Source organism: Euprymna scolopes, chromosome 22, assembly GCF_053919585.1.
Source record: "Euprymna scolopes isolate OS-2025 chromosome 22, ASM5391958v1, whole genome shotgun sequence".
In the NCBI taxonomy this organism is placed as follows: domain Eukaryota; kingdom Metazoa; phylum Mollusca; class Cephalopoda; order Sepiida; family Sepiolidae; genus Euprymna; species Euprymna scolopes.
Window position 1 is genome coordinate 20,239,032 of NC_136503.1, and position 26,536 is coordinate 20,265,567.

The 26,536-nt window shown below is 31.3% G+C and overlaps 1 protein-coding gene across 3 annotated transcripts in view; it reads left to right on the forward strand.

Moving 5' to 3' along the window:
- The window catches only part of LOC145243911 (alpha-tocopherol transfer protein-like), a 43,199-nt gene extending 17,943 nt beyond the window's left edge, over nt 1–25,256 (forward strand). For 2 of the 3 annotated variants that reach the window (XM_080107021.1, XM_080107023.1), the window contains exons 4-8: nt 6,022–6,098; nt 7,923–8,039; nt 12,963–13,073; nt 14,472–14,573; nt 24,145–24,676. In XM_080107021.1, the coding sequence (XP_079963147.1) occupies nt 6,022–6,098; nt 7,923–8,039; nt 12,963–13,073; nt 14,472–14,573; nt 24,145–24,297 (560 nt within the window). In that variant the 3' untranslated portion in view covers nt 24,298–24,676. Of the gene's footprint in view, nt 1–6,021; nt 6,099–7,922; nt 8,040–12,962; nt 13,074–14,471; nt 14,574–24,144 lie in introns of all 3 variants that reach the window. The other variant, XM_080107020.1, reaches the window with a different exon arrangement.
- Nucleotides 25,257–26,536: the final 1,280 nt, after the last annotated feature.

Consider the following 26,536-nt stretch of genomic DNA (forward strand, 5'->3'; position numbering starts at 1 on the left):
AAAAATAAAAACTTACCCCCACAGAACGTTGAACACTAGCAAAGGTGTAATCAGGTGCCCCGAACTAGCCCTGTGCCCCTTAGAAGAAACAAAAAACAATCTTAAAAATCAAAATGTCATTGATATCAAAAGAATTCAGACAAAAACAAGATCCGGCGAAATCATAAACACAAACACTTACATATTAACATTTGATACTCCTCAAATACCTAACAACATAAAAATAGGATATGAAAAAATAAACACTGAAATTTACATACCAAGCCCATTCAGGTGTCATAATTATCATCGATACGGGCACCATAAAGATCGATGTACACGACCACCAACTTGCATGAGATACGAAGACAGAGAAACACATACTGATTGTCAAAACGCACCAAAATGCATCAATTGCCATCAAAATCATAGCGCAAACTCAAAGGAATGCGAAAAATGGAAAAAAAGAAAAAGAAACTTTCAGAATAAAATACACCAAAAACATAAGTTTCCAAGAAGCCCGTAAACTAGCAGAAAACACAAAATACTCTGAGATAACAAAAAGAAATACACAGCCTAACCTTGAACCAAATAATAATACAACAAAAACAAATCCCTCAAACACCCAAATTGAAGTATTCATGAAATTACTCAACGAAATGAGAGAACTAATAGAAGACTTAAAAAAAACCATGAAACAAACCATCACAGAAAGTAAAGATTTTTTAAAGAATATAACCGAAATAAAACAAAATCCCCAAACTAAAACTCTACCACAAAAACCTATTAAACTCCAAACAACAGCATCCATAGAAACAACCCCTACGACATAAAAAATAAACAGACCCCAAAAGAACCCCACAAGACCGCTACCAATAAAAGCAAAATAAACAGATCCCGCTCAACCTCTAGATCAGGATCCCACCACCCACCGCGACCCCATTCGCGATCTGAAACCCGAAACACCCAAAGAAACATCGAAACTATGGACGTAGACATAAACACCAATAGTCCAAAACCAGAAAAAGACAAACCATGGCTCATAAAATAATTCAATGGAACATAAGAGGAACAAAACCCAACTTTGAAGAAATATTACTCCTTATAAAAACTTTCTGCCCTGCTATAATTGCCCTACAAGAAACTCGCCTAAAAGAAGATAATACAATATAAAACACTACTGCTCATATAACTACATAAACAAGAATTCAAACATAGCTACAGGAGGATCATCACTACTTATAAACAAAAACATCCCACACAGTGAAATAAACCTAAAAAAACATGCAAGTTGTTGCAATAACCACAACATTTCATAAAACAATAACATTCTGTTCACTATACATCCCACCATGTGAAAGAATAAAAGAAACTGAACTAAATGCCCTAATCCAATAACTACCAAAACCATTCATACTAATGGGGGACCTAAACGGCCACAACGAACTATGGGGTAGTACAAGAAATGACAAACGTGGTAAAATAATCGAAACGCTACTTAACCAAAATCAATTATGCCTACTCAACACCAAAGAAAATACATATCTACACCCAGCAACAGGCACTCTCTCAGCTATTGATTTAGCAATTTGCGACCCAACTCTATTTATGGACTACAACTGGAAAACACATGATGATACATGCGGAAGCGAACACTACCCAATTATACTAGAAAACGAAAACCCAGAACCAGACGACAAACCCTCCCGTTGGAATTTAAAAAAGGCAAACTGGGAAAAATTCCAAAACTCCTGCAAATCTAGACTGATACCAGAAGCAAAAACCCAGACTGAGGATCACATAATATATTTCAACAATACACTCCTTTCCATTGCAAAAGAAAACATACCAAAAAGTTCTCCCCCTACAAAAGTCAACAAACCATGGTATAACAAAGAATGCCAGGAAGCAGTGAGAATGCGACGTGCCAAACTAAGAAAATTTAAAAAGAATCCAACTAAGGAAAACGTAGATCAATTTAAAAACAGCAGAACAAAAGCAAGAAAAATCAAAGAAGCAAAAAGGAACACCTGGAAAAACTTTTTATCAAAAATAAATGAGAACACCAAAATCAAAAAGTATGGGAGATGGTAAGGAAAATATCTGGGAAAAACAATAAAGACCCAATCAAACACCTTACTTGCAATAACATAAAAATGACTAACAAAGAAAATATTGCAAACAAACTAGCTGAACAATTCTCCATAAACTCCTTATCAAAAAACCAATCAAAGAAATTCCAAACCCCAAAACAGAACGAAGAAAAGAAAAGAATTAACTTCAAATCAAAAAACGAAGAACATTACAACCAACCATTCAACAGAACAGAACTAAAAGAGGCAATCCAAAAATCTTATGATACAGCAGTAGGCCCTGACGAAATTCACTATCAATTTCTAAAAAACCTACCAGAACCATCTCTCAACTACCTTCTACAAATATACAATGACATATGGATGAACAATAACATCCCCCAAAACTGGAAAGAAGCCATAGTAATTCCAATACCTAAACCAAAAAGAGACCATTCAGATCCAACAAATTACCGACCCATTGCCCTCACCAGCTGCGTATACAAGACCTTCGAAAGGATGGTCAATAAAAGACTAACATGGTATCTTGAAAGCAAAAACCTGATAACAGAATATCAATCAGACTTCAGGAAATATAGAAGCCCCATCGACCACCTAATCGGATTAGAAACATTCATCAGAGAAGCTTTTGTCAGAAAAGAGCACCTAATAACAATCTTTTTCGACCTATAAAAAGTATATGACACTACTTGGAAATATGGCATTAAAAAAGACCTATATGAACTTGGATTTAGGGGCAGAATGCCAGAATTCATTTGCAATCTCTTAAATAATAGACGCTTCAAAGTAAGACTAGGCAACACGCTCTCAGCCCAAAAAGAACAAGAAATGGGGGTACCTCAGGGTAGCATCTTATCCGTCACCCTTTTCAACATAAAAATAAATAAAATCATTGAAAACATGAACCCTGGTACTAACTGTGCCCTATACGTGGGTGACTTACTCATCTGCTACCAATCAAAATACATGACCACAGCTGAACGAAAACTGCAACTTTGTCTAAATAAAATAAACGAATGAGCCACAGAAAATGGTTTTAAATTCTCAAAAGAAAAAACAAAATGCGTCCATTTCTGTAAACTCCAAAGAACTCGCCATGATCCTATCCTAAAACTGGATAACAATATCATCCCTGTCATTGAACAACACAAGTACGTGGGCTTAATATACGACAGGAAACTGACCTTCATACCTCACATAAAAAATCTAAAAACAAAATGTCACAAGGCCATTAAACTGATCAAAGTCCTAGCTCACACTGACTGGGGTACTGACAAAACCACACTACTTAAACTATACTGTTCCTTAATAAGATCCAAGCTGGATTATGGATGCTTCATATATGGGGCAACCAGAGAATCATATATAAAAGAACTAAACACAATACACCACCAAGGCTTAAGACTGGCTCTCAGACCCTTCACCAGTGGAAAGCCTATGCACTGAATCTAACGAACCTCCACTGACACTTAGACGGAAAAAACTAGCCCTTCAATACTGCTTAAAACTCTCATCATGTCCATCAAACCCTGCAAAGAATTGTGTTTTCCACCCACAACACGCAAACTTCTTCAATGGGAGAAAATATTATTGAACCATACAGCCTACGTATAAAAGACCTTCGTACAGAAGCCCAAATAGATACCACAGAAATCCAGGTTTCTCTCAAACCAAAATCTCCACCTTAACTAATTAAACAGCCATCGGTAAATTTAAACCTTAAGAATGTAACAAAATCTTCTAAATCCAACATACATCCCCTAACTTATACAAATAACTTCAATAATATATTAGAACAATATCAAAACTGGACACACATCTACACAGATGGCTCCAAAGAACTAAACAAAGCTGGAAGTGCAGCCATATCTAACAACATACTACAAAAACGTCTCCCAGACGACTGCTCAATTTTCAGTGCTGAATCAACAGCCATAGACCTAGCTTTCGACATCATCCAAAAAACCAAGTCAAACAAATACTTAATATTATCTGATTCACTTTCAGTCTTAACGTCATTAAATAAAAACTTGAACAACCCCTTAATCATAAACCTCCTGGAAAGAATCACCTCCCTTTCCAAAAACACTGACACCGTATTCTGCTGGATTCCCAGCCACATAGGACTCAAAGGCAACGAAAAAGCTGATACAGCAGCAAAAAAATTTTAAAAATGAATATCAGCAATACAAAAGTACCTCACACTGATTACAAACCACTAATCAACAAATACATCACTTCCAAGTGGCAGGAGTCATGGAATGCCTGCAAGAATAACAAGCTCCAGCAGGTAAAGCCCAACCTTGCGAAAAGAACGGAGGGCGGGACCTCTAGCTGGGAGAAGATAAGAAGAGAAGAAACAGTAATGACAAGACTTCAAATAGGACACACCAGGATCACTCACTCGTACCTGTTAAAAGGCGAAGAGGCCCCATTCTGTGTGTCATGTCATGAGCTTTTGACAGTGAAGCATATCCTGATAAACTGTGTGGATCTCCAGCAGATACGAATGAGGTACTACTGTGAAGGTAGTCTAAAAGATCTTTTTCACGGAGTGGATCCTGGCAATATCTTGAAATTCCTAAGAGAAACAAGATTATATAACAAAATCTAAAACCCTAATAAACAACAAACAAACAACCAAATAACCACTTCAGAAAAAATTAACACCCTATTTTGATCATCTGGTCAGAACTAAATGGGTGACCATTTGGGACTTCCAGGTGCTGTATGTGCTCTCCACTTATTTCGGCAATTTTTCAGTCATCCTGGACTTCTCCTTCCCACTGGACTCAAACAGTGCCAATTCAGGAGAAGTGTGGTTGGGATTGCACAACCCTTGCCTCACAATTATGTGCACAGCTGCCCCTACAGACTGAATGGAGGCATCGCATTGAATCTCAAATCGTAAACAAATGATGATGAGCCGAGATTCAACATGACTTTGTAGCAGTGTTGTATCGCCTTCTCTGCCATCTCTTTTCTGTTGCTATCTTTATTTTGTTTCACATGAGGATGAACGGATCAGTTGGTTGTAAACACCACATAAACACTGCTCAAAATTTATATTAAAATTTTTTTTCCAATGAATGTTTCAAAGATATTTTTGAAGGCAAAAATATAGAAATAACTGAACAAAAGTCAAGTTTTTCTTCCTTGTTATGGAAAATATTTAAGATTTTTTTTTTTTTTTTTTTTTGCAAGAAAAGTTTCAATAAAATCAGTTTTCTTTTTTTTTTCTTGTAATAATGAAAACAATTTTTTTTTTTTTTTCAAGTATAGTATCAGTATAATATTAGTCATAAGTGACTTTTTCCTGTTAATGAAAATATTGTCTGCCGACAGCTGTCAGATTTTTCCGACTGCTTTTCCAGCATTAAAGTTCTTAAATTTTTTAGATGAGGGTTGATTGTTTATATTACTTGTATTGATTGGACTATTGTTCTCATGTTGAGTGTTAGTTGTGCAACATTTCGGTCGGATTAGCTTTTGACCGTCCTCAGGCATGTTGGTTAACAACCCACATATCTTCAGTCGGATTAGTCTTCGACTGTCCTCAGGTATGTTGATTAACAACCAACATACCTTGTTAACAACCAGCATGCCTAAGGATGGTCAAAGGCTAATCCGACCAAAACATTGCACAAATAGCACTCAATAAAAACAATGCTTTTCCAGTAGTTTACTATAAACTGCCAGAAGATGCCAACACAACCTTGAGTTAGCTTTTGGATCAGTACCAACTATTCATCTCATTTGTTTTATTCAAAACGAGTTATCTAATTTGAAAACAGAGTCAAAATAATTCTTGACTCTTGCTATTAGGAAATTAACTAATCAAGTCAGTTGATCATGTGTGCCATGTTGTCATCCAACAAATTATATTTACTATTAGTTTTGTATCAATAAATTTTTGTTTCTAATATAAATAATTTTTTTCTTCCTACAGGAAAGTGGCATCCAGATAAATTTCCAATATTTGATAATTACAAAACTTGGTTTGTCATTTTATCCAAATTAATTGAGGTTTGTTTTGATTTTTTTCTTTATTTTTCTTTATTTACTTTATTGATTTCCTTTTTTGGTTTTTGCTTCTTGTGTTGTGTTCTTTTTTTTTTTTTTTTTTTTGTGCATTTTTTTTTTTGTTCTTTTTGATCCGTAATCCTGTTCTGTTTTTAAATCATACAAACTGTTATTCAGAATAGAATCTGTCCTCTTTATGACACAGAACTGCATCCGATGGTTAGGTCCTAGTTTGAGTGGTGTAGAATCACCTTGAGTTACCATTAGCAGGGTTACTCGGCATTGCCCATGGCAAAAGTGTAACATATTTCTATTGAAACTTCTATCTTTTCTTCCCCACCTCACTTTCTTCTCTGCCCAATCCATTCCTTCCTCTGGACATCCACCCTTTTATAGATATACTAGCAGACTGGCCGGCATAAGGATATATTTTTAAAATCACAACTTTATGATATATAAGAATTGATAGAAAATTGACTCTATTATAATAATAATAATAATAATAATAATAATATATACACAATCTTCAACAATTAAAATATCATATTTAAGCATATTTTATGACAGGGCTATGTCGGACATCCCTATTAGCTTATATAAATACTTTTGCTTTGCAGTTTTAACAAAAGAGCTACAATAATATCAGGGCATCTCCGTTTACACTGAACATTCACAAAATGCCAACATCAATATATTACATATGAAAAGGTCTGCGAATTTCCACAGGTCCCGATAATCATAAATTACTAAGTTAAAGCAAACACCATGAATAAATAGTTGAAGATGTTAAGAACTTAAAGAATAACATTTGTTTTTACTAAAATGTCTACATTTGTCATTGAATGACCCCAAATGGTTGATATGTCATAAAACACAGCAATCAGTGTTAAACTTTCAACTTTCAGAAGAGTGTCATTTATAACTGAGTTTTACCAAGTACTTTATCTGTTATGCCACATTGTTATCCAAAAATATAAATTTAATTTTTTGGTTCAGCATTTCTTGCAGTTAATGTTTAAATATTATTTTGTAAATAAAATATAATTTAAAAATTAAGATCAATTCATATGATATAGCTTTGTCCGTAGTGTAAAAGTAATTTATGAATTGAGCTCAGTCACAAATTAATTTAATATCCAACTGAAAGTGTAAAAATTTGAAAATGACCAGTGATAAAAAAAAAAACAACGAAAAATTAAATAAGTATGGATATGGAATCATAGATATAGTAAATTTTTTAAGTTAAAAGAACTTAAAACTGAATTTTTTTGATACGCATTGATTGGTAATTTTCCATTTGAAAGAAATTGTGTAATTGAATATGATAATTTCTTTTTGATCTGTTTTGATGAATAAGGAAAAAATGTCTTCACTTCAACAGTTTTCTTAGCTGTAATAAGTATTTACATAAAAGCTTAACTGGAATAAAATATATTCATGTCAATAACTTAGAAAGGAAAAGCAAAAATAATAAAAAGAATTGGCTAGTCTGAATAAAGTATTGATATATTAGATGGATTGCCATTTGGGTCTGACATTAGAAATCCAACAAGAAATTTAATATGTTAAAACTAACACAAAGTTAAATGCGAGTGATGTATCTGTTGGATTTATTTTAATGAAATAACTGAGCATTCCTAATTTGAACTTAATTATGAAACTAAGTATTTCATTAGTATCAATTAGGATTTGAAGTTTTGCTTTTATTTTGTGTGGATTAACTATTACAATGTGGACTGTATTAGCACAGACCATTAGATTTAAAAAAAAAAAAAAAAAAAAAAAAAAAAAGAATATGCTTACATTTCTTTTCTTTTGTTTGTCCAGGATGAAGAAACTCAAGTAAATGGCATAATTGCCATTATTGATATGAAAGACTTTGGTTGGGCCCAGGCCAAAGCCATGTCTCCTTTATATGCCAAAAAACTGAATTCTTTAATACAGGTAAGTGAAAGACTGTTTGTTCTGGGTACCAAGTTTAAAATGCCTTAATATGCCAACACATCAAAAGTGTTAAACAATACATATAATGCAAATCAGAGATATTTAAAAATTTCAAAGTAGAGTTGGATGCACCTCTTTCTAAACCTACTTCATTTGGATAGTTTTGAAATTGTGTGAATCTTTCTTAATTTCTTAATACGTATGGTTCAAATCTCATGCATATCAAATATGAATTTTGAGAAAGAAGCAAATTGGGGGTCAGTTTTATGACCCCCCCCCCTGTAAACCGATCTAAATATATGCAAATTATGACTAAAACATCCTGAGTAATTTTGCTGATTACAAATATGTCATTGGTTTTAGTAGGCGATCAACTATTAAAATCTGATGCTAACACACACAGACAACTTATATATATAAATAAATAAATCTATTGGGTCTTATTTCCATACAACCAAATCTTATTTTTCACAACATTTGACGGAACCTCCTGATATATTAACTCCCATTGATAAGAAAGACCTGATATTTTCATTGCAAACTTCACTTTCGTATAAGCTGAATCGCCTGAAGAGGTCTCTAGTTACTATTAACTAGCTGACCAAAACATGCTCATGACTGTGTGGTGACATATAACTACTTATGTAAAAACAAATAAAGAGTGTGTGTGTGTGTGTGTATATATATATTAAAAAAAAAAATTACAATAAGTTTACCAAGGTAATCAAAATGGTAAACTTAAAATATATTATAAATATTAAAGAGTTAATATTTACAAGTAAAGTAATCTCAACCAGATGTAAAAGCTCAATAAAACCGAAAAGGAAATAGAGCTTATAATATGAACAAATGATTAATAAAACATGTTAAAAGACATCTTGAAAAAGAGTTAAAAACATATTTAATTTTAAAAAAGGAAGCACAAGATAAGTGGATAGTCCTTAATCCGCGGGGTTTCGAAGAAATACTCTCCTTCTCATCAGAGGGCAGGAATTAGCAAAACGCCGGATCGGATTTAGCATATAAAAGTATTTAATGAAACTACAAGTAAGTCACAGATCTTACTTGGTTAAAAAAAAAAAAAAAGGGTGAGGTAAGGGGAATAGGAGGTAAAAGAAAAATGATAAAAAGATTTCACATGAATGGATAGTCCGGTGAAGGGTAAAAAATCCAAGAATGGTAAAATCCAAAACGGTCGAATTAAAAATTTCAATCCAATGGGTAAATTCCAAATGGTCCAAAATGATCCAAAAGGCAGAGTTCCTTGGAAAAAATCGCAAATGGAATGAATTCCAAATCATTAAAAGAAAAAGCACTGGAGAGAATATTTAAAACACGTCTGTCAAGGCTGGAGGAATCAAGTAAATTAAGGTTAAAAAAAAAAAAAAAAAATGAAAATCGGTGAAAGTTTAAATTTGAAAAGCAAGGTCAAACTGACCCAGACAAAAAGCGCGAAAGTTAGCGTTAATAATTATGTCAACTTAGATATGCACATGAAAGTCCCAGAATTAAATGAAGAAACACGGGTCAGAAGAACAAATAAATGGCTAAGTTTATGAAATGGAGCGTCTATTATATTTAAAAAAAAAAAAAAAAAAAAAAATGAAAGTAAATAAATTAAAAATAGAAAATTAAAAAGTTATAAAAAAACCCAAAAAAACCTATATATACATATATACACACATATACATACATATATATATATATATATATACACACACACATACATACAGACACACAAATGCACACATACATGTACATACGCATATACATACATATACATATATGTATACATATACAATAACACACACACTCATATATATACATATATATACAAATACACACACACACGCATGCATAAATATATACACATATCCAAAAACATACATACATACTTACATACAAATTAAGGGGAGGGACTGGCCAGTATCTACAAACTCAGGAATAAGGCAAATAAATGTGTATGTAAATGCATATAGTAAAATATAAGTAAACAAATATATAGAATAAAAATGAGTAGGTTGATGTATATATTTAATTAATAGGAATACTTATACCATAAAACGGAGACAGCAGATGGAAAACCAGCCAAAATATAAAATATAAAAAGCTTAGAAGGTAAGATAAAAAAAAAAAATTGATGGGAAAAGATATATATTTGAAGGGTTAAATTAATAGCTATGTAATTTCAAATTTACCATATTTAAACTTGGACATATGATAAATTTGAAATTACATAGCTATTAATTATTTAAACTTGGACATATGTTTGCAATAGGAGATCAGTTCGTTTTTAGAGTTTATTATATTACTACTTTGAGGGGAGGTAATAATAGTTATAGCTTCAGATGTACAGAGGTGACAAGACTTAGATCCTGGAGTGTAAGACTTATCTTTTTTTAGGATGGTCCATTTAATTGAAAAGTGGGTATTGGCAGAGTTAAGCTTTTTAACCAGTGTAGTTAGAGAAGCTCCCTGGTTATTATTTGAATTTTGGTTATTGAAACTCCGCAGATTAAGGACTATCCACTTATCTTGTGCTTCCTTTTTTAAAATTAAATATGTTTTTAACTCTTTTTCAAGATGTCTTTTAACATGTTTTATTAATCATTTGTTCATATATATATATATATATATAAGATTTGTTATTGTTTTTCAAGTGATATCAATAGCTTTGAAACGCTGTTATTTATTATTTTGCTACATTTGCTTTTTTTTTTTTTTTTTTTTTTTTAAAGAGCTATAAGCACTTTTTTTTGTTATTCATATATATAAAAATGATTCTCCCCTTATTTGATTATGGGACATATTTTTATTATTAAATATTTTTTCATGCATAAAAGATATACCCATGAACATTCATGTTTCTAGCTTTCAGCCATCCTCAGCATGGATTAGGATCAAACATAACACTAGCATTTGCAGTCTGGTGTCCTACCACTGAGCTACAATGACTCACCACTTAAATGCACGTTTTTTATCGCTTTTAAATTTAATATATATATAATGGATCAAAGAAGTATATAAGAATTCTTTAGTTGGTTGATTGTTTTTGTTTTACGGCATATCAACCCTTTTCAGGTTATTTAATGCCGAATCCAAAGATTTTGAAGAATAATTTTTTAATAGAATATATTTGTTGTTTTCAAGTCGGTTTCTATTTAACCCATGGTTGGGACCCTAACAGGTACTACCACTCCGGGTCAGAGTGGACCTAGGAGCAATGCCAATTAAAGGGTGGCTCCACACTCTCTAAATCCCACAAGCTGGGGCTTCGCCACTGGATATAGTTTAAAGTCATATCCAGGACCAAGAATTCTTTAAATGGAGACTTTTTGATATAATAAAAAGAACAACATGCATGTGGAACTTAGATACAAGAGGAAAAGATATTGATAATAAAAACACTGTACACTGATGCATATAGATTTATTGATCAATTTGAAACAAGGGAATATAGTGTGTAGGAGTTATGAACGATATGAAATGCCTGGCATAAAAAGCTTTCATAATCCTTACACGCTATTGTATTGGCTTGTTTCAAATTAATCAATAAATCTATATGCATCAGTATATATTTTCTATCATCAATATCTTTTCCTCGTGTGTGTGTGTGTATATATATATATATATATATATATATATATATTTCAAGCCAGAGATGTCTCGTGGTGTGGGGTTCGAATCGTTTGGCTGGTGTTAATCGTGACACCCTGCACTGAAGAATCCCGAAAGGATGAAACACTAGTGTCTGTAGGTATTTAATTATTATAGCAAAAAAAATAAAATATATATATATATATATATATATATAGATAGATCCAAGAAGTATATAAAGATTCTTTAAATGGAAACTTTTCAATATAATAAAAAGCTTGACATGCAGGTGGAGCTTAGAAGAGGAAAAGATATTGATACTAGAAATCTATATACATATAGTTTTATTGATCAGTTTGAAATAAGTGCATACAATACTGTGTGTAGAGGTTACGAAAGAGATGAAATGGCTGGCATAAGATATTACCCACATTATTTTGCAGTTCTATTATTGTGTGTGTGTAGGGGGGGATACCTTAAGTAAATGTTCTAAATTTCTGTTTACAGATTTAACATAAGTTCAGTTTATTCGCCAAATTCTTTTTTTTTCCCCGTTTTCACTTCATATCTGGAATTTTGTTGTTTTTTTAGGAATATCTATTTGTCTTGATGAGTTGTTTAATAATATAAAATATAAGGAAAGAATATCTTCTGCTATCCAATGAAACACATGTAAGATGCAGTATAATGAAAATTTAGGTGTCTGTCTAAATTAAAAATATGTAAAAAATAAAACATTAACAAAATAAAAAACAAAATTTATGAGTGTGAATTGATTCCATCTTTTGGCATTTGAAATGAAAGCACCTAGTGTATGTGTGTGTGTGGTGTGTGTGTGTGTGTATATATATATATATATATATATATATATATATACACACACACAAATAGAAGCAGATAGACAGAATATATTTATTCACAGACATGTTTTATCATCTCTATTAGTCATCAGTGTGGCTATCTATATAGATAAATAAAAAATAATTTATTTTTTAATTTTTAAATTAAAAGAAAATGTTTCATTTGTTTACAAATTTAGAAAATTTTAAAAGAAAAAAGAAAAACTGATAATGACAATTATGGCATTTAAAATTTTTTATAATTGCTCATTTTTCATTTCACATTAATCTTCAGAAATAAATGTTTTCAGGAGTATTATTAGACTGGGCTAATACTCAAGAGAGATGGAGAAAAACTATAGTCATTTGGCTCATCCATAACTAAAAAAAAGTCTGATTTACATAGTTTGCATGAAAATGTTAATTTTTATTGATTGATTTTCTTTCCTTTTCTTTTATTTCTTTTTAACTGATTTCAAAACTGCAGGAATGTTTCCCATTAAGAATCAAAGGAATCCATTACATTAATGAACCCAGCATGTTTGACTTTGTTTTCTCTATCATCCGACCATTTTTAAAGGAAAAAATTGTAAAGAGGGTAAGCATTTCTATTTTTTACTCTTCATTCTCCTTCATCAGTGACTAAATTAGCCCTTTTTTTTTTTTTTTGCCAGATTTAATTAATATCTTCAGAAATTTGATCATATTATTTCTTCTTCCCTTTAACATCCGATGTGGATTCCTCATTGATGGCAAAGATATTTTTTCCATAAAACTCTATCATTTGTGCCACTGCTTGAGGTTATCTTCAGCTGAGTCATTTCAAGTCTTTCCGAGACTGCCTTCATTCACATGTAGCATTACAATACTGAAGAGAAACTTGAATACCTATAAATGCTATTCTCGAGGTCACTCTGTACAGGGATTTGTCAGGAAAACCTGACATGAGGATATTTTTCCTGGCAAGTAAACCCTAACTAAATATTAAAAGTCAAATGGTATTTATGACCCAATCCAGATCTGCTCGATATGGCTAACCCACACTGTCTTTTACAGAGAATGGTGTTAACTCAAGTAACAACACAAAGCTGGATACTCCACCAGACTACATAAATTCTTGTCCTGAAATCCGATAATACCAAGAGAGCACAGGAAAGATATATTGTAACATATTTTAATGGTCAATTGGGGAGAGGAAGATTATGTTCCCAACTTCTTTATTAACTCGGTGTTTGAGATGTAAAGGAGAACTTTAATGGAATATTCAAATATCTATGTATCTCATATAGAGATCGAGTTAGCTCCCTTGATTTCTGACAACTTGAACTGAAGTAAAATGAAACAAAATGTAAGTCAATCCAATAATGTTATCATAATGCATCAGAATTATGGTTAAGAAATGGTTGAAATTGGTTAACAGAATGATGACTAAATGTAACTTTTTATTAGAAAGCCATTATTACTGGTCGCAGTGTATTCAGATAAAAGAAAGATCCATGTCATTCTCGATGGCCATACATTCAAACAATGCCACATCAATGCGGGCCTTAGAGTTCAGGTTGGATACTTGAACCTTTATAAATCCTGATCTTCATCAATTGCATCTGAGATAAATATATCTGCTGATGACACTATGCTCTGTTCCCAGTATGAAGGAAAATTAATTGCCTACACAAACAAAGCAATGGCTGAATCCCTAAAAAATAATCTCCAGCTTTTAATAGAATTACATGCTGTCAGAACTATGTTCCCTTCCTTTAAAAAAACCTTTCCTATCACCAATTGTCATAGCTGAAAGTATCTTTCCTGAGAATCCAACACTAAAACACCTCAGCCTCACATTCACTGACAATATGAATTGGAACACATACATTGAAAATATTGCCAAATATTTTTAAATTGACATTTTATGTCTGTTTTCATTTAGACAATATATTCTTTCTTATCTGCCTAAAAAGAATAATTTTCCACTCATTTTTTTAAAAATAATTTTCAGCTTTATTTTCATGGACAAAATGTGAAGGCCTTACATGAATTTATATCGCCAGATTACTTGCCTCAAGATTACTTTGGTTATCTGCCTCTCTCCAGCAACGAGGTAAGTTTTACTTGCTTGAAAGTCACAATATTACATAACTCTTTGAATGGCTTGCACTCATCATAAAGCCTTTCACCATCTCTTTTGTTAGTTTAATATTATTGAGCTATGAGACCTCTGAATGTATAATTTGTTAAATTGATATTGGAGGGTTATTGTTTTTTTTTCAGTTTGACTGTAAGGCATTATACACTGATGAAACCTCTTTGTAAATGTTTAGCAAATTTTGTATATTATGCTATATATATATATATATATATATATATATATATATATGTATATATATATATATATGTAGTATGATAATTCTCCAAATATCAAGTTTTCTCAGTGGGTCATTAATTACTTTTCAAAAGGTATCCATCCATTGCAATATTGTTTCGTATTGTAACTAACAAGTCTGCAAAATTATGTTATTACTGCATATTTAGTCACATACTCTTCAGATGTTTACCTTAAAAAACTTATAAAATCACCATTTTAGACAACTTATGTTATTAATCTACATTATATAAGCTCTGGAACCCAATAAAAAGGCATTGATTGAGTTTTTTTTCAAAATTTATATAAAGAGATCTTTTTCGTTAATAAAAAACTTCATTTATGAGAAAGAATTTTTTAATCTATTACAGTTGGTATATGCAAACCGAGTATGTTTCAAGTAAATGATTAACCTATATATATTTAATAAGATAAGAAACGAAGACTGCATAAAAATTTATTATATCATCAGATTAATAAAAAGAAAAGGAAACAAACCTCTGTAAGCGATGACATTTCGAAGCTAAATGCTTCTCATCAGAAGAGAAGATAAAGCTAGTATTATACAATAATAAACCAAAGACCAGCTTAAGAATATTTAGCTTAGAAATCAAATAAAATCAGAAGGAAAAGCAAATAGAAGAGAGGAGACTAATAAAAGTGGAGTGGTGAAAAAAAAGTGGGGGGGCGGTTAGAGAAGAAAACTGAAAATGCAAATAAGTAGTGAGGGAGAAAGAAAACAAAAGAAAAAACTGAAAAGAAAACAGAAAAATCCAAACTTTATAGGATTTTCCAAGGTCCATGAATTAGCATTCTGCAAATTAAAATAAATAGTCCAATGTATAACGAGTTGATAGTACGAATCCAAGGTAAGAGCCTGGATTTTTAAAATCCTTAGAAGAACTTTGTTTGTTGGTAATCCCACCTGTTGAACTTGCATATGCAGACATGTCGAAATGTCAGTGTGTAGAAGCATGCAAAGTATAATACAAAGCAAAAGCTGAATATATTTGATTGAGGCAAAAAAAAAAAAAAACTTCATAAGACCTTGTTCATTTTTTTTTTTTAAATTGTTACATTTAATGTTATATATTTAACTCGTAATGAATTGAAATATAGAATTAATATAAAACTATAAAATATCCAAGAAATCCAGTACCAAAATCTCAGGGCATATACAGGGTGACCCCCCCAAAAAAAGCAGGACATTCAATTGTTTTTCTGAGCATTTTACAGTCAACGGAGAAAAGAAGGCCAAAGACCCTATTGTTTTGATGTGATGTTTTGAATATAATAAACTAGTTATGACCAAAGTTTCATTTAATTCGGACAAAACACTAAGACGCGGGGCTTAATTAGAGTTGGGGCCCGTTTTTTTTGGTCACCCTGTATATAAGCCTCTTTAAGAATACTTAAGGATATGCACTGTCTGGAAATTATAAACTAAAAGGCAATCAACTAGCAATTAGTAACATGGAACGTTCACGACTTCTGTTTGAACACTCTGGATTGTCTAATGTCTGCATCTGAATTGAGCATTTATTAGTTATTAATTTCCTTCATTTTTGTGGCAATTGTTTGGTGGCCTGGAGGTAATGGCTTAGCAAATAGTTGTGGTTGGGTTTGAATCTCCCGACCGGTACACTGATTATTGTGTAAGCATGAAAGACTAGTGTCTATAGTTATAAAAGAATAATTATCATTTAATTATAATTATATATATTAGTAAGTTCGATTCCAATAACCAAAAGACAGAATCAATCCACAATCATAATTTTTTGTTTATGATATAGATGAATGTTAATATTTTTTCCATTACAGTAGAACCTCTGGATACGGCATTAAAAATTAGTAACATAATACAGTACAATATATAATACACATGTATATAATCAAATAACATTATAAATAACACCGTAACGCGGGACAAATACCGTAATCAGGGACCGAAAAAACATTGTATTCCACATTGTAACCTGAAAAAAAAACGTATCCTAGGGCCACCATATCCCAGGGTTCTAGTGTATTGTCTTACACATATTTTACTGTCATGATGGAAAATATAACCCTTATGCAACCATGCAGCTCATCAGAAACGAACAGATGTCATAAAAAGTCACTACAAAGATTAAAAAATAAAAAGAAAGAAAGGATATTAAAAATGAGGAAAATAGAAATTAAAAAATTGATGCACTTATTCATTTAGTGACCCCCCCCCCTCCATTCCCCAATAAAAAAGAGCCATTTAATCTGATGAGGGATATCTAAAAATGCTTTCTTGGATTATTTGGAACAAAGTTGTGAATTCATAGTTTTACATTTGAATCAGATAAAATTCCACTAAAATGTGGAATATTTATTTATTATTTTGTTTATTTTAAAAATATTTATCAAAAATTTGGAGTTCACCAAAACCCTAAAGAATCACGTTAATATGCCGCTAGAAACGATGGAATAGTTAAATGTAAAATTATTACGGATTAACTCAGTAATTAGACAAACCAAATATTAAATAATAATCTAAATTATGTTTCTCTTTGCCTGTCTGTTCCAATTTTATTGAAAACTACTGACTGAAATTTTGTATGGACATTTATTATAAGGTGCAGTGAACTCAGTATTATGGTATCCATTTGATGCACAATTAGGAATTCATAGGTATTAGTCACCACAATACCACATTTATTTTAGAAGTTTTCTCTGAAATTACTGATCCAATCTGGCTGAAACTTTGTATGTTAAAATCAGCATAAATTGAATTAAAATATTAATTTGACATAAATCACTCATCCTAAGTGAACTGTCTGTAACTTTTGCACGTTTTTGATGGGCTAAAGAGTTTAGTATTTTTCATAATAACCATTTTACAAATCTGCCATTTATAACATATAAATTCTATCGAAAACGAATTAAAATGGCTGATATATATTTCTTAGATTTAGTAATTATCTTGTTTTTTTTAAATTTTATTTTATCTACAGACCACAGTTATGCCCTAATCTAGCGTTTCCCAAGGTGGGCTCCACAGAGACCTGAGGCTCCGTGAGTGAGGTTGAAGGGCTTTGTAAGCCCTTTCTTAAAGAGGACTAAATGCTTTAAATGGAAAAATTAAATGGCTGCAGACATTTAATTATTGATCCGTTTTACTGGAAAGGGATATGATGCATAACCACAGGTGTAAAGAGTTTTATGATGGTTCTCATTTAAATTTTTAAAAAAGATATTAACAAAAATGGGATAATTTTTGATTAATCAAAAAAAAAAAAAAATGGTTGTAAACATGGAAATATAATAAAATCACGAACAGCAACAACTAATCAACAAGTATAAGCCAAAATTTGAAATTCATGTTTTTCATATTTATTTTAGAAATTATCCTGTTAGTGCTCTGTGAAAAAAACTTTGCTCTGCTCAGCAGCTCCATGGTGTCCTGAAGTTTGGGAAACCCTGTCACAACCGATCAATTTATTTTTTACAGATTTAGAAAGGAAAAAAATACGATCAATGGGCGATAATCCTGAATAGACCATTGGAATTATCTCCCTTGCAATTAACCATTTTCTTTGATAAATATCGCTGATTTATAAATTGCAAAAAGAGAAATAAAAAGATAATTTGGTACTTATCCATAATTCGGCCTAATAAAAACAAAATTCAGAAAAATCTTTGATGTACGTACTCGTTACGAACCCAAAAATGTCATATTCCCCAAAATCACGTAAATTGATCAAAGTTTTTTTTTTTTTTTTTTTAATTAGGAAAATGAAATTCTTTTAGCGATTAGTAATATTTCATAGCCTCCACAATGAGGATTTCAACATTACCACAAGCCCTATTGAATACCACAATGAACTCCAACATTTAAAATTACAATATCCAGACTACACCTTTCTCTACACAGACGGGTCAAAAAGCAACATTTACACTGGATGTGCAGCAACCTACCATAATACCACAATGAAGAAAAAACTTAAAAACGAAGCATCTATAATAACTGCAGAGACTATAGCTATCGACTTGGCACTTGACATAATTTCAGAGGAAACTACCAAAAACTTCATCGTCCTCACCAATTCTCTATCAGTCTTACTATCTATACAAAACCAAAAACAAGAGAATCCACTAACAATAAAGTTACTAGAAAAAATCAATATCCTCTCAACCACCAAAAACATTATTTTACTCTGGATCCTCAGTCATGTAGGAATCAAAGGCAATGACAGGGCAGATACAGCTGCTAATATATCTTCACACCTTCCAACTGACAATTATAAGATTCCTCAATACTGACCTTAGACCCCAGATAAAAGCACACGTGCAAAGAAAATGGCAACTACGATGGAATCAACATGAAATCAGCAAACTATACTCTATAAAACCTAAACTTAAGGAACAATGTCCAAACACTAAAAGATCATGCTGAGAAGATATAATACTGACTCGACTACGCATACGACACACCAATATAACCCACATATATACTCAATGAAGAATCAGCACCAGAATGCATTCCATGCCAAGAGATGCTCACAGTGGAACACATCCTAGTTAAATGTACTGACCTTGCTCCAACCAGAAAACTGTACTATGTGGAAAACAATATGGAGGACCTTTTTGAAAAAGTTAACCCAATGAATATCCTATCATACCTAAAAAAAAAAAAGTAAATCTATATATATTGAGTTGTCTTCCTTGATTTTTAAACCATTTTAAAACATGGTGGATATATCTCGCTTCCTCAAAAAATTTGATTTTCTTTGTTAAAAAAATACTTTATTAATTTATGTGATTTTTGGAATATGGTATTTTCATTCTGTTACGGCTATATACATCATAAATATTTTTCTGTATTTTTGTTTTTTGATTAGGTTGAATTCTAGACAATGATAATTTTTAATTACATCGCACACAATGCATCATAGTTTCACACATGGCTTACTTTAATGCTTTACTGCAGTTTCATAGATTACCCTATCTTATACATTTGAAAAGAAACTGATCTGAATTTTTAACTACTGTTAGATTTTTATGATGACAATCACGTGTAACTGCAGTAAAATATCAGGATAAGTCAGATTTATTTTTGTTATAAAATCCTCAGTCATGTAGGAATCAAAGTTATAAAATTCTATCTTAGAAATATCTAACACTTTATGGGCATGTCCTGTTTGCTGTCTTGTATTGTCTATGTTCCCATATTGAGTTGATTTTGATGTTATATAAAGTTTGGTATGTGTCTATGTTCACGTATATTTATGCATAGGATTCGCTCTTAAGTAATGCTTAGTCGATCATGATGAATTTTGGAACAAAGTCATTAGTTGTATACAAGAGGAGAGGATCCATATTGGATATATTTAGTTTAATTTAGTTTTGAACAAAGAGGTGGTGGAAGCCATTTGTGAAAATTTTTTTTGTTGGATTTTTTAAATTTTAACAAGTATTCGTTATCAATTAAAAAAAATTTACCAAATTTCAATTCATTTAGAGGGGTTCTAGAGGGTATAATATAAGTACAACCACCCATTTCAAAATTTAAATTGGTTAGATTTGCATTGTTCCTGGAATTCTTAAGTCTATTTAAGCTTAAGCTTGTAGATATTTTCTGGAAACAAAATCACGTGTTGAATTGTAATTAAAATTGGAATAAGTGTTCTAGACAAAAGATTTAGTATTATTATGTCTTGATTTTAATTTATGTAAGAGACATAAAAATGGTATGAAACTTTTGATCATGAAATTTATCTATTCTGAGGCAGATATTCTATATATATATATATATATATATATATATATATATATATATAGTAGTAGCGTTCGTGTGTCTGTGTGTACAACTCTCAATGACCAAAGAAATATAAAGGCCAAATGTGTGTACACCTCTCCTGGTTAAGAAATATTAATGCCCATGTTAGGATACTTCTGTCAAAGGAGACATTATATTGTATACGGACTTTCAATATATAGCATTCTTCAAACCACATTTACATTGAGTTATGGTCATTAACATATCACATTAAATTAAATCTATTTAAATAATTACCTCGATGACATTACTTATTCGACATAATAGCTTTGTTTCAACTGTACTAATTAAAAAAAAATTAATTATTTAGTTTATTTTAATTTCAAGTTATATTTGATTTAACTGATTTTATCTGAAATCTGAAACCGTTTTATTTTCAAACCAAAAACCGGGAAACCAAAAGGAGAAATAACTGATAGTTTAATTGAAAGGAGCACATTATTACATATTTGTTTTCATTTCGAAATATTATTCTAAGTTGAATTATTATTTTTATTTTTAATTCGGAGGAAATTTTTTTTCACTTATTCTTAATTTTTAAGTAACCTTTTTTTATTTGTTAGAGAAAAATAATTAAAACTAATGTCCTCATTTACTTGCATCCTCACGAGGGCAGAGTTAGTCAGAGACACATGTGAACAAAATCCATCATCCTCTGCTCTTTTTGTTATAAAATTTAATCGGTGTTGCCCAGGATTTATTATAATAATTATACCAAAGCAAGTGTGTTTGATTGCCTGCAAAACAGATTTTCTTTATAATTTATTTAATATCTTAAATTAAAAATGCTCAATTTTTATGACATGACCCAATGCCGTTTAACCCCTAGAAAAAAAATGGTCAATGTCATGTTTCTTTCCAACTCCTCAAAAAACTTGAAAATGACAACTTTATTGGTTTTCGATGGTGCTGAAAACGAATATCACATTTAAATTTGTGGCAGATAAGTAGTTTTCATGATATGAAAAATTACTTTTTCAAAAAGGTGGGGATCACTTTCCTATATAAATTTAACGTAAAATGGGCACCCACTTTCTAACCACCTAATAATTTCTTCATATCATAAAACAAATTTAACTGTGATATTCGTTTTCAGCACCACCGAAAACCGGTGCTGTTTTTTTACTAAGAGATTCGTTTATTTTTCATCATTTAGGATGTAAATAATGCTGTCAGTAAGCTTACACGAGCGGTTTACAAAAATATATTTTTGTTTTTCATTTTTTTTTTTTTTTTAGGTGGGTATTTAATTATAGAATTTGTATAGTTTTACCATGTCCTTCTGTAGTTTACTTAACCGCCTCCTAATGTAAACAGAATTTTTGTGAAATGTTAAACTGCAGAGGCACCTGTTAACAAATTTACGAGTTCTATAATGAAAAAAGAACGAAAAACAAAAATATGCTTTTGTAAACTTACTAACAGCATAATTAGCGTCCTAAATTATGAGATGAAAAAATGAACACATCTCTTAGTAAAAAAAAAAAAAACGCACCAATTTTCGGGAATGCTAAAAACGAATATCTGTTAAATTTGTTTTATGATACGAAGAAATTACTAGGTGACCAGAAAGTGGGTGCTCATTTTACGTTAAATTTATATAGGAAAGTGATCCCCCACTTTTTGAAAAAGTAATTTTTTCATATCATGAAAACTACTTATCTGCCCCAAATTTAAATGTAATATTCATTTTCAGCACCACGGAAAACCATTAAAAGTCGTCATTTTAAAGTTTTTGGAGGAGATGGAAAGAAACTTGACATTGCCCCCAAAAATTAAGACCTGGTTTTTGTGGCCTAGTACGTTTAAGCAGTCTTTATAAATAATATGAAAGAAGAAATTTTGAAAAATAAAAATTAGCATTTTAGCGTGGGGGATAACTTTTCTATATAAATTTAACGTAAAATGAGCACTCACTTTTTGGCCACAAAGCGTTCAACCAGACATGTCATCTTTAGCATTTTTTCAAGTTTGGCGATCGAGGGGGTGGGGGGATAAAACATGACAAATACAAAAACTTTTGTGGTGGTGGGTGGGTTGGGGTGGGGGCAGGAATTATTTTATAAACAAAACGAACCCCAAAATATGACAAATTGAAATTTTTTTTTTGGGGGGGGGGGGAGATTACAGTAGAAATATTAAATGATGAAAAATGTCATTTAATTGTTTTTGGAATTCATTTTTGGTAGATCTTTTTTTTTTTTTTTTTTTGTGATTGCACGGGCATTTGCTGCTATTTTTATTGAAACAAAAGTTGTAATGATTTATTTTTAATTATTTTTTCTTTTTTTTTTTCCGGTGCTCAATATCCGGAGAATAGTTTCTTCTCTTTGTAGCCCTTCTGTCGAAATATCTGGTGGAGAGGGTATCACATACTTCTTTTTTTTTTTGGGGGGGGGGGCGATTATATTTACATGTTTTCATTCGTTCTTTTATTTTTGTTGTGGGGGTATCCACATTGTCCATGATGAAAATGATTAGTATACAGGTGTGTTTCAAACAGAACTTCATGTCAACCCAGGCAATGCTGGGTACCCATGCTAGTATATATATATATATATATATATATATATATATATATATTTCTGTAGAAATACATATTCTTATAATATATACCAATCCTTATTTAAGAAGCTCAATGTAATTACAGAGCAATATAGTGAATAACTGACAAAAAACTATATTCCAAAATTCATGATGTTGACAATCTTATAATTTATTTTTACTTACTATTTATTCCAACTGAATTAAAGGAATAAATTATAAGATGGTCAACATCATGAATTTTGGAATATAGTTTTTTTGTCATTTATTATATATATATATATATATATATATATTTCTCGATTTCAATTCTATTTTTTATTTTTAAATATAGTTTTTTGGACCCTCGCCTCTCTCCCCTCAAATATGTAATATGTGCATATATTTTTGTAAACGTAAAAATATACAAATATACGTGTGGGGTTGATTTATAGATTTTAGTTTTACTAGTAGTTAAAAATCAATAACTATTTATCATTTCATTATTAATATGAGCCATAAAAAATTAAGTTTTTAATAAAAACAAATAAGAAAATAAAACAAATAATCGTTTTTGGCATCAGAAAATAGGCACAAATTTTTCCATTTCTGATAACCCAAACAGTTCAGCTTTTCAATTCCCAATTGAATTATAAGGACTTTATAGTTTCTTTCCAATTTTCGGATTTTAATCATGTCAAAGTGCACTTTATTTCCTTTTGACGGATTGATTGTTGCTATTCTGATGAGTTAAGGGCAAAATAGATTCACTGATTGATATATTAATTAAGTGATTGATTTTGTGCTATGAGACAGATACTGTCAAGAATTGTATAAGTCAACTGAATTAAAGGAATAAATTATAAGATGGTCAACATTATGAACTTTGGAATATAGTCTTTTGTCATTTATTCACTAATACATGTTCTCTTTCACTGAAATATGCTTACTTCAAACCAAATTACATATTTCTTCTTGCAGGAATGGATCCAAAGATTACTAAAATTTGATGCTGAATTTGAAGAAGAAAGCAAATATGGTTTCCAAGAATTACAAGTCGCCAGCAAACTTTTGATAAAAGATGAAGCGATGGAATGTCTCGTTGGAACATATCGCAGCCTCGATGTCGAATGAACATTTTAGTGCTAAACAAATAATCATGTACAAAAGAAAAAAAAAGCCAAATTTTATTTATTCAAAACTTTTTACGAAAGCAAATGAAGGTATTACTTAAAATTAGCACACAATCAAATTTTTACTATTTGTGTATGGATTTCCATCAGCACAATTATTGCTGTTACGAGCCAGTTTTTACATTTGTCATTTGCAAACTTGAAAATTCTGATTATTGCAAATGATTTTTTTTTTTTACCCTTTTTCATTCCAAATAAGGTCTAACAGAGGATTGTTAGGAGTTGAGCAGCAAAATGTCTGTTCAGATTACATTTAACCTTCTGTAGGTTAGTACAGTCAGGGAAGCAGGAAACAGGGAGGAAATTACAAAATCTAGCAATTTGGAGGAAGAAATTATTAAGGCTTTCTGGCATCTAGGGACCTCAAGAGTGAAAGGGTGACTTTCTGATGCTTGTCAGGTTAATTCAGCGTATGTACGTCCAGGAAGCACAAGTACTATGAGTTCATCACAGTACATTCTAACAGGCATAGATATGCGACATTGTGGTGATGGAACAGAGGTTGAAGCTTGACTGACAGTGCTATTAGATTTGAGATTTTTTTAGATCATGTCTAAGGGTGAGAGCAGCCTATATATTTTACAATTAAGGCAAAATCTAAAACAATTAATTCTAAAGATAGTTATACTTTTTTTCTACTTCCTGTTAATTCTTCAAAAAAAAAAATGTTAGTTTTTATCCAGAATTCAACCTAATTGAAAAACAAATGCACAATCATTATGATGTATGTAACTGTCACCGAATGAAAATGTCATATTCCAAAAATCATTTAAGTAGTTTTTTTTTAGAAAATCATTTTTTTTATGATTTTTAACGATTAATAGTATATTGTACCCATTAGAAGACTGATTTTTAAATCTAGGTAGTATCTTCCTTTATTAAATATGGCTGATCAAGAAACAATTGTCTCACTTCACTATAAAATTTGATTTTTGCATTGCTATATATATATATATATATAAGTAATGGTTGTGATTCCAACTTCTCATTTGATGATGAGTCTTAAAAATCAACAATTGTTGCTGGCTACACTTTTTTAAATATATATTTGTTTCATAATGTGTTATCTCTGTGTTTTAGAATAGGATTTGTCTGACTTCAGAGGGGGTGCAGGGACAGTTATTTTTTTAATTTATAGGTTTAAATACCTCCTGGGAATGGATATCTCTTACAATAATCCAAAAACTAATAGTTACGTTGGTTACACAAGCACAACCCTATCTCACCGATCAATTATGCATAATGTTGACTCTAATCAATCTTCCTACATCTCAAAAAAAAATCATAACTGCCCGCCCCCCCCCCCATGAAGTCAAACAAAACACAAACATAATGCACTATAAAACAAATGTAAAACAACTGAAAATACAAGAAGCTATATAAATATACATATATTGTGTGTGTCTCATCCAGGGATTTTTCACTCGACACCTAAGCCAAAAGAGTATAGGCCATTGTTGAGATTGTTTGGACCTTGCATTCTCCCTGTGACAAGAGGTTAGTTTATTGCTAGTCACCTGAGGCGCCCCTGCTGGGGAATGCTAACAGGACTGTCCTATCACTTTTTTGCAGACCAGAGTGCTCTTTCTTTGGGACGTTGGCTCAAGGAATCCCGCTTTGTCATATCCTCCCGCCATGCAAAGGAGATAAGTGTCATAAGCAACAAATCTAATTTTCTCTCTTTGATCAAGGACGAGATATGAGGAAAGTGTTCATAAAGTTTCTCCCTTGTAGAGTGCTGCTCCCAGAAAATGTTGAGGTCAGCTTTTAGCATTCTTTTGCACTTTCAAACTTCCTTTCCAGTTGTTTGCTAAAAGTCTTGTTGCTAATTCTGTTTATGAGAACTAGTGATAGGATGATTCCAATATTTTTCTCAATTCCATTACAATTACCAATTCTGTCCTTAATTCCTAATTCCGATACAATTACCAATTCCGATACTTTTAAATTTCTAAGCATAGAGTTGTTTTGTTTTGTGGGGTGATAGCTGCAAAAATTCATGTAATATGTGCATATATTTTTGCAAATATAAAAATTCACTTATGGGTGTCAGGGCTCTACAGACAAATTTATCTTCAGTTAACCCTTGACAACTAAATATTTTTGTTTACTAGCTAAATAGAAAAGTTACTAGCCAAGCCCATGTGATTTTTAAAATATGACATCTTCATTCCGTGATG